The following is a 9,190-nucleotide window of genomic DNA, read 5'->3' on the forward strand; positions in this document are numbered from 1 at the left end:
GCAAACAGCAGTGCGATACATAAACGAAGAGAATTAGAATTCGGGTTTTCGAAGGCGGTGTATTTCCGAAATGCGCGGTGTTCAAGCAAAGCCAGAGAGACGACGACCTGTTTTGGAGCGAAAGACATCCTTTGCTAAGAATCATAGGGTTGTTCCCTTCAATGCCGAACCAAGGCCAACTGACGATCTCTGCAAGCATTTTGAAGACTTGATGAGATTGTATCAGGCGGATTGCAAAGATGACAAAGACTTGCAAGACTTCGACGCCGAACTCAGCTCCAGCGCCAAAGAAGTCATCCGCAGTACCGGTCTTGATCGGTTTAAGCAATGCCTAAAGTATCTGACGCATTCCAACTAGAAGATGGTGAGGGTAATCTTGTCATGCAAAGAACGGATACTTAAGGCGCCAGAGGGTGTGCAGGCGAGGATGGTGATGACGGCGAATGAGAAGCTCTTAGATAAATAAGTACCTAGTGCGACAACAATTGAAAGGAAACAAATAAGTACGGATTACACTGTTAGTATCCACTAACAGCTAGCAAAAAGACCAGTGAGTGGCAGACAAATACTCAATTAGTGCGACAATAATTGAAAGGAAAGGAAACAAATAAGTACTTGGTGCGACAATAATTCAAAGGAAACAAATAAGTGCGGATTACACTGTTAGTAGTTTAGTACCGACTAACAGCTAGCAAAAAAGACGAGTGAGTGGCAGACAAGGAAGACCTTAATTCAAAGAACGTACAAATTAATCATGCAAACCCACTCAGCAAAAGCATGTGACAAGATTCTTATCACTATGCGGTCCTTTTGCTCGATCGAGTTTTAACCAATCACAACACTTCATAGCCTATAGCTTTTCCCTTAAGAAGTCGCACCAAGTCCATACAGGTCGATCGGTGGGAAGGGCTTGATAAGCTTGATCAAATGCAGAGCTGTTGGTTACCGGAGCAAGGTATAATCCATCTCCCTCTCTTATATACTTATATCATCTTATTTTCGTTTCATTGAAAGCATATATACTTCAATATGTATTACGTTCTATTCAAGAAAATTAAGGTAGTATACGTGCTATTTTGAGATCGATTGTCAATGTGATCTTATATTATATGCTTTTGTTTGGCTGGATAAACCTGGAACCTACGGTTTGATCGTTTCTTTCTCTGAAGCTTGATGCCTTGAGATTTCCAATGCATGTCATCTTATAGCACACATATGCCAATATTGCCAAAATTGCATAGTTATTCATGCGAAAGATGGCATTGACACAAACAGAACAGAATTCAACCTTGGAAATGATCGATCTTGTGTCAAGATCACTTCATAGTCTACTAGAGTTGCAATACTGTATAAATGTGATCTGTTGCTCAGATACATGGATCTATAACAGAGCCATTTCAATAATGTTCACATCACTCGCATTTCCTTTTCTGTCATAATTAGTTGGTCCCAAATTATTACTTTTTCCACAACTAAAAAACTTGTTTGTACTGAAATTAATTTTAAGGTAGGGACTTCAACCTTTTGGAGAGGCATAACTTACCCTGAAGGAAAATGTTATAAATCACATTAAAGCCTGTTGAATTTCTGTGGGTGGTTACTTTTTCTCCCGAGTGCATCTGCATGTTCTCATTTTCCAATAAGAAGAAATATTAGGTACTAATAAGTTGAGAAATGCTTTTGTGAATGCAGAGAAGTTGAGAGCTTGTCAGTGGGTTGCACAGTGGGAATGAAGGGAGTGAGAAAGTTAAGTCGAAAGATCTTTAAAAAGATTTGCAAACGTGATGGAGATCTTTGGAGATATTACGAGGACGCTTGCAAGAATGAAGAAGATTTCCTAACTGAACTGGGGAAGTTCCTAGAGTCGTATGAAAAATGTTTGATTCAAATTACGAAGGTGGGAAACAACGACGGAGGAATTGATGATGGTTACATGAGGATTTTGGAGAAATTGAAGAATGTCAAGGGGGCCTCAGGTAGAGTCCATGATCAGCATTTTGCGGAACAAATGTTGCTCGAAAATGTTAAATGTTTGATGAAGCGGCGAGAAGATTTGCATGAAGAATTGATTAGCCAAAAAGGAAAGCCTCGCAAGAAGTATGATTGTACTCGTGCTTGGAGACGCTGTTTGAGGATGGTCACTAATATATTGTTCATTGGTGCTGCAGCTGCTGAGTTTGCCTGCACAGTTGTGGCAGCAGTTATGGCTGCTCCACTTGTTGCACTGGCCGTTGCTGCTACTATTATCCAACACTAGCCGGACAGCATTGGACTCTGTCTTGGATTGAGGATTGTGAAATTCCTTTCGAGTATCCGGATGATGTAATTCGCTTAATGCAATCCGGAACTGTGCTTTCCATTAAGGAATTGGGAGAAATTCAGACGCGTCTCGATCGTGTTGTAAATGACATAAAATCACTCTTATCCCATCTCAACTCTGTAATTGAGGATGAAGTAAATCTCAATATGAAAAGTATTGAGCGTCTTCTCAAGAACATTAATGAATTGATGGAAAGAGCAAGGAATTCCAAGTCCCAGATATTAGAGGCAAGAGATGAGGTTTCTACGAGCATCAAGATCACGAAGGGCATATAAAAGAGTAAGATTTAATTATATTTGAGTTAATGTTAATTAAGCACTTAAGGCCAATCACAAAGAGGCCAGAATAGCACCAATAAAGTTGATATATTAACCAATGATTTTTACGAAGAGGAAAGGCCTATAACATGCTCAGCTGGTCACACTCATTTACTTACTAAAGCATCATGAAAAATCAACATATTAAATATCCAAAATACAATAATGTAAACTAAAAAGTAAACAATTTTTTTTTAATATATATTTTTGTTGTAGGAGAATGAAATTGCGTATATTATTGATAATAGGAGCCCTTTAAATAGTGAGTTACAAGGTACCCAAAAAGTTAATAGAATCTGATTACAATTGAATACCTAGAACACATTCCTATTACAACTCTAAACCCTAGTTTGTAGAGGCACACATTATGTCGATATCCTTCAACACTCCCCCGTGTGCCGCTCAAACTTGGTGATGACGCTTTGATTGTTGCCTCGTTAAAAATCTTGCCAGGTAACAAAAACCCTGTGGGACAAAAATAACCCTGGTCGAAGGACAAAAAGAGCACAACACGTCCTTCACTCTTCGAGATCGAACATGTAGACATCATGCCTCCCCCTGATGTCAATATCTCCCCCTGATTGCTACAATCATGGGAGTTCGGATTACTTTCTCAATCCGATGCTCTTCACATGTTTCTCGAATGTGGATTTGGTAACGACTTAGTAAATAAGTCCGCTACATTATCCTCTGATCGGATTTGGTTCACTTCAATATTTAGAAATGCTTGTTGTCATTTTGATGGAGGGGAGGAAGAGCACGGAAGGTGGCATTTTGCCTTGTGGGGTCCGATCCCACACTTCCGTCATCTCTTTTCTCTGTAGGGATAGAACAAGCCCATATCAATCATACCTCTCAAATATCGAAAGATTGTCTTTATACCAATCTAATGGCATTGCGTTGGCGCGGGGCTATGTCTAGCCAACAAGTTCATAATAATTGAGGTGTCCGGTCTTGTATTGTGCTAAGTACAATAATGCGCCTATTGTACATAAGTAAGCACTTTCCCTGGGACGAAACGGATCCCTTTTAGGGCCAAGACTACAGACGACCATGGAATGTATTTTGACTTTGTCAAAATGCCTAAACATCTATTGACACGGTATACAAGTTCTGAATCTAGACAAAACCGTGTTCTCCAAATGTCCTTCCTCTCAAACTCGGATTTCAGGTGTTCAGCGGTTTCCCTTAACTCTCAAGGGTTCCAATTATGTTTATCAACATAAATCGCGACAATTGCAAATCCGGAACTTGTCATGGAAACGCGTGGGCATAGTTCATCATATCCCTTCCCAATCAAGTAGTCATTTTAGTGAGCATTTCAACCTCGTTGCAAATACGCTCAGTGGTCTAGAGCCACTTGACCTAGGTAAATGAAGTCCAAAAGAACCTTCATTATATTCCGTATCTAGATCCCCATAGAGATACGCAGTGACCACATTCGTAAGCTGCATGTTCAGTTATTTGGAAACTACCAAACTGATAAGGTAGTGGAGTGCAATGACATCCATTACGAGAAAATATGTCTTCTCGTAGTCGATTCCAGGGCGTTGTGAGAAACCTTACGCCATAAGGCGAGATTACCATCTCTTTTTCTCATCACGCTATCTAACGAAGACCTATTAATGTTAATAGGTTTTATGTTAGGAGGTGTTGGCATCTCAGGCCCGAAATCATTCCTCTTCGTTAGTGAATCCAATTCAACCTGGATCGCATATTTCCATTTAAGCCAATTTTCTCTACGTTGGCATTTTTCAACGGAGTAAGGTTAATGTCATTGGTCTCAATAATTCCACGTCCTCATGTACACTAGTGTAGTCCGTAGAGATCTCTATATTCTCAGGAATTGGTTCTAACATTGAGGCGTCCCCAACGATGTCTCTTGGACATAACCACAATCCAAAATATTCTCATGAGATGGATTTTGAGTATTAATGATCAATGGATCAAGTTGTGCCAAACTTGCTCTCTTCTTAGGGCGAGAATCCATCGAACCTATGGGTCTCCTACTCTCTCTAGCGGAACCCATGGCCTATGACGCCATTATGCCACCTTTGTGGCGTCACCATACCACCATCCATGGTAGTGGTGCAGTACCCATCTTCTCTGGGTGGCACCATGTCCTCTTGTGGGGACATCAATCCTTGCAGGCATGTTTGCAGCATGTATATGTGATCTCGTCACTTTTAGGGGATCAAGATGAGACATAGTGGGGACAGATCACGACAATTCCTGTCGTTCCGGTTGAACATTGATGTTCTAATCTCCCCCTAACGACGGGAAGACTGTCTCATCAAAGTGATAATTCGCAAATCCAGCGAAATAGAGATCGCCTGTCAAGGGTTCTATATAGTGGACTTATAGTTGGAGACTCATGTCCAACAAATATATATATGCATTCGTTGCAATGACTCATGTTGATGCGCTGTAGCGGTGCAATTTGGCACATGAACCGCACACTCAAATATGCATAAATACGAGATATTAGACTTGAACCCAATCACTAGCTGTAACGCAAATAAAAGTTGAGTGGCTGCTATGAGTCGTAGACAAATTAGCATAGCTGCATGCGATATTGCATAACCCAAGCGGAAATATTGGTGCGCATTACCCATGTCCGGGCTACCATCGTAGTTGTTTAATGGTGGCTTTTCCGTGAGACCAATTGGGTGTGTACATGGGAATATGATACTTGATATCAATACCCAATGATATGCAATAGTCATCGAAAATTGTCGATGTAAACTCTCTAGCATTATCAAGTCAAATTGACTGAATGGGATGATCTGGGTAGTGATCCTGTAGCCATATGTTATGTGCTAGGAGTGTAGTATAAGCAGCATTACGAGTGGATAATGGCACAACACGTGACCAGCGTGTTTGCGTATCAACCAACACCATAAAACATCTATACAGTCTGCAAGTTGGTTGATCAAATCCATAGAATTCCCTTAGATTCTTTATAAGAATGGAATTATTTCCTCAATCTCCTTTGCATAGGATGGTCTCAATCCTAAATAACAGGCTTCACAGAACGAAACATGGACTTTATAATCAATCAATGAAGGTTTTGGTTAAGCCATAATGTCACAATAGACTTGAGAAGTAGAGAGAGGAGTTTATGGCGTCAATGCCATGTATTTACCGCAGGGGTAGGCGGCGCCGGTCATGTATGGCCGGTCTTTGCACAATCATGGCGCCATAAGGCACATGTGCAGCTCCTCGAACCAATTATTGGTTCTTACTTTTCTTCGTTTGAAAATAGATGTCCGTGTAAAGTTTTTAATACACGGATCATCATGTCAAAGCCTATATGTGTGAGAATCTCATAAATCGTCTCTCATGACATGGTTGGTGTTTGAACCCAAAATGAGCATTTTGGCCTGACAAGGCGTGTCTTGGAGAAATTGATACAATATCAGTGGCCCAAGCTATATATTGTCGACAAGTTCGAAATATATTATTTAGAGGCTAAATAAAGCCTAATATGGAAGATTATGCGAGCTGCAAGAAAAGGAAATGAAAAGTCAACTTTAGCACATTTTCCTACTTCGGCTAGGAGAAACCGAACTAAATAAGGAAGGAGGGGCGGCAGACTAACCAAATGAAATTGAAATGAGCTAAACTTTCCAGATTAAATCTAGAAATCCCAAGGATCATTTCTTATGAAGAGTTCCAGAGCTACTTTTGAGTGGAAGGCCTTCAAACAATCAGTCCAATTTCTACAGAAGCAAAACTGGAAAACTGGACCTGTAAGAGGTCCAGCAGCATTTCCGGCCCAACCACATGGAAGAAAGCTCTGAAAATTTTCAAGATGATCTACACTCATAATGGAACATTTTTTATGCAGAAGTCGAAGGCCCATTCTGAAGTCTTGGTAGAGAAATAATTGAAGGAATAAAGGGGCAGAAACTGACCTAAAACCAGCTCTACATTCATCATGTTCATGTTTCCTACCCACATGAAGAAAGTTAGATGCTTTTCTTTTTTTCCTTGGAAATATTTTTCTACTACAATCTCTTTAATAGATCATCATCACTTCCATGTTTCTGCACCTTCATGCTTTGCTTTCATTTCATCATTACTCTATCTTTTCCATATTTTACAAATCACTTCCATACTCCACTTTCATTATTTTTCTTCCACTCATCATTTCACTCTTCTTTTTCTTCCCTATATAAACACATTCTCCTCTCATTCTCAAACACACATTCACAACATCAAAACATCTCTAAGATGATCTAAGTTCTCTCTAGAGCAACCTCTCTAAAAGCAACTCCTTTCCTTCTCTTTCTCTTATCGGTGATCACACTCTAAGTCCTAGTCTCCTCAAGAGCCGACTATCAGTGCCACCAAACCCTCTGTCAACGTACTTCGGTCCTAGTCTCCTCGGGAGCTGATTGTAGTACCACGACCACAAACAGACACATTCACAACATCAAAACATCTCTAAGATGATCTAAGTTCTCTCTAGAGCAACCTCTCTAAGAGCAACTCCTTTCCTTCTCTTTCTCTTATCGTGATCACACTATAAGTCCTAGTCTCCTCAAGAGCCGACTATTCAGTGCCACCAAACCCTCTGTCAACGTTCTTCGGTCCTAGTCTCCTCGGGAGCCGATTGTAGTACCACGACCACACACACACATTCACAACATCAAAACATCTCTAAGATGATCTAAGTTCTCTCTAGAGCAACCTCTCTAAGAGCAACTCCTCTCCTTCTCTTCTCTTATCGGTGATCACACTCTAAGTCCTAGTCTCCTCAAGAGAAGACTATCAGTGCCACCAAACCCTCTGTCAACGTACTTCGGTCCTAGTCTCCTCGGGAGCCGATTGTAGTACCACGACCAAACAAACACACATTCACAACATCAAAACATCTCTAAGATGATCTAAGTTTTCTCTAGAGCAACCTCTCTAAGAGCAACTCCTCTCTTTCTCTTTCTCTTACCGGTGATCACACTCCTAGTCCTAGTCTTCTAAGAAGCCGACTTTCAGTGCCACTAAACCCTCTGCCAACGTACTTCAGTCCTAGTCTCCGAGGGAGCCGACGATAGTGCCGCGACCACAACGGTTACAGAATTAGCCAAGCAAGGGTAATGCCCTAACAACCCAGCCAAGCTAAAGTCACGCTTTAGCAAGTTCTCCTCACTTCCTAGTGGTTCTCGCTCTGCTCGATCTACAACATCGAGTATCGATTGTGATTTTCAAGAAGCTCAGCAAAAGTCCTCGCCACGAGGCACAAAAAATCCCACGACGAGGTTGGTGCTCTCCTCGTCTACAATCGCTCGACAGAAGTCAGGTCAAGGGACACCCCCGACGACCGCACCCGACTGTGCTGGCACGCCCGCGTAAGAAAAGAGATTGTTGACCAGCTGCAACAAAACTTGAGCCAAACAGTTGGATTCAATAACTCGAATAGTGGTTGCATACAACCACTAGAGTGACACATAAGTTTCTCTAATACTCGTTTACGTTCGTAGTCATTAGAGGTGATGCAAAGGAACTCTGTCCATTCTCATAATGTTTCCACATGAAAACCATTGGCTCTTATATAATAAAGTCCGAATTAAGGTATGTCCAAGACATTAAGGAATCGACACTTTATTAATAGCCAATGATTACATCAAAGTTTTTTAACCAAAGTCTAATCCAAAAATGAAAGTCAAACTTAGACAGATTGTAGTCACTCAATCCGTTTGGTGACTCCAATCAAATATGACCAGGAAAGTAGGAAGAGATGTCGGTGGAGCGAGGCTCTCTTAAGTACCACTAATCTCAATTACTGTCCTAGACATCATACTTAATTAGGTGAGCCAAGTGAGAAAGAGTTAAAACAAAATGTCATTTATTGATTTAAGGCATAACTGCCATTACATAATTCTTGGAAAAATAAAAGACTATTCGAAATAAAAATCTGCGACATTTTGTTTTCATCGCCAGATTTAAGGTCTTTTGAACTCGATGTCTTGATCACTGTGAGGCAACTACCTTCTTAGGTACATTGCAAACTCAGGCTCATTGATCAGACGTTCCATATCAGAAATTGATACCATGAAGAGGACTCTCCCTTGATTGAGGCGCATTGGCGCAATGTGCATGGTCCCTAGGACCTGAGGCGTTGGAAGATTATGACCATGACCAACGTTGGCTCTATGGTTTCCAACCCTTAGTCCCTCAAAATCACTGCTCCTACGGTGGCGTGATTGTCGCCTTTGGCGACTACCTTTATGAGCATTTCGATCATATGGATCATGATGTCTATGGCGAGTTTCTCTAGCCATGGGACGATGCTCTGGATAGCTATCTCAAAGCCTATCAATTTCTCTTCTCACAAGCTCGTTGTATTGCCTTTCAGCAATGTCCATAGCTTCAATAAGCTTTTGAAAGCTTGTGATCCGTCTTGCATTTATATGAGTCCGAAATAAATCGCAGGATCTCATAACATAGACAGGGAAGGTATTGAGGGTTTTCTCAATCAATTGTTCTTCTGTGATAGTCTTGCCACAGAAGCGCATCATTCCTGTGATGCGGAGAGCTTCCGAATAAAATT

The 9,190-nt window shown here is 41.0% G+C and overlaps 1 protein-coding gene across 1 annotated transcript; it reads left to right on the forward strand.

The window, feature by feature from the left end:
• The first annotated feature begins 562 nt into the window (after window positions 1-562).
• Window positions 563-2,257, forward strand: LOC121049967 (UPF0496 protein At4g34320-like). Its single transcript, XM_040508467.1, has 2 exons — window positions 563-955; window positions 1,693-2,257. The coding sequence occupies exon 2, from the start codon at window positions 1,730-1,732 to the stop codon at window positions 2,255-2,257; it is 528 nt and encodes a 175-aa protein (XP_040364401.1). The 5' UTR covers window positions 563-955; window positions 1,693-1,729.
• Window positions 2,258-9,190: the final 6,933 nt, after the last annotated feature.

The sequence above is a fragment of the Rosa chinensis genome, chromosome 6 (assembly GCF_002994745.2).
Source record: "Rosa chinensis cultivar Old Blush chromosome 6, RchiOBHm-V2, whole genome shotgun sequence".
In the NCBI taxonomy this organism is placed as follows: domain Eukaryota; kingdom Viridiplantae; phylum Streptophyta; class Magnoliopsida; order Rosales; family Rosaceae; genus Rosa; species Rosa chinensis.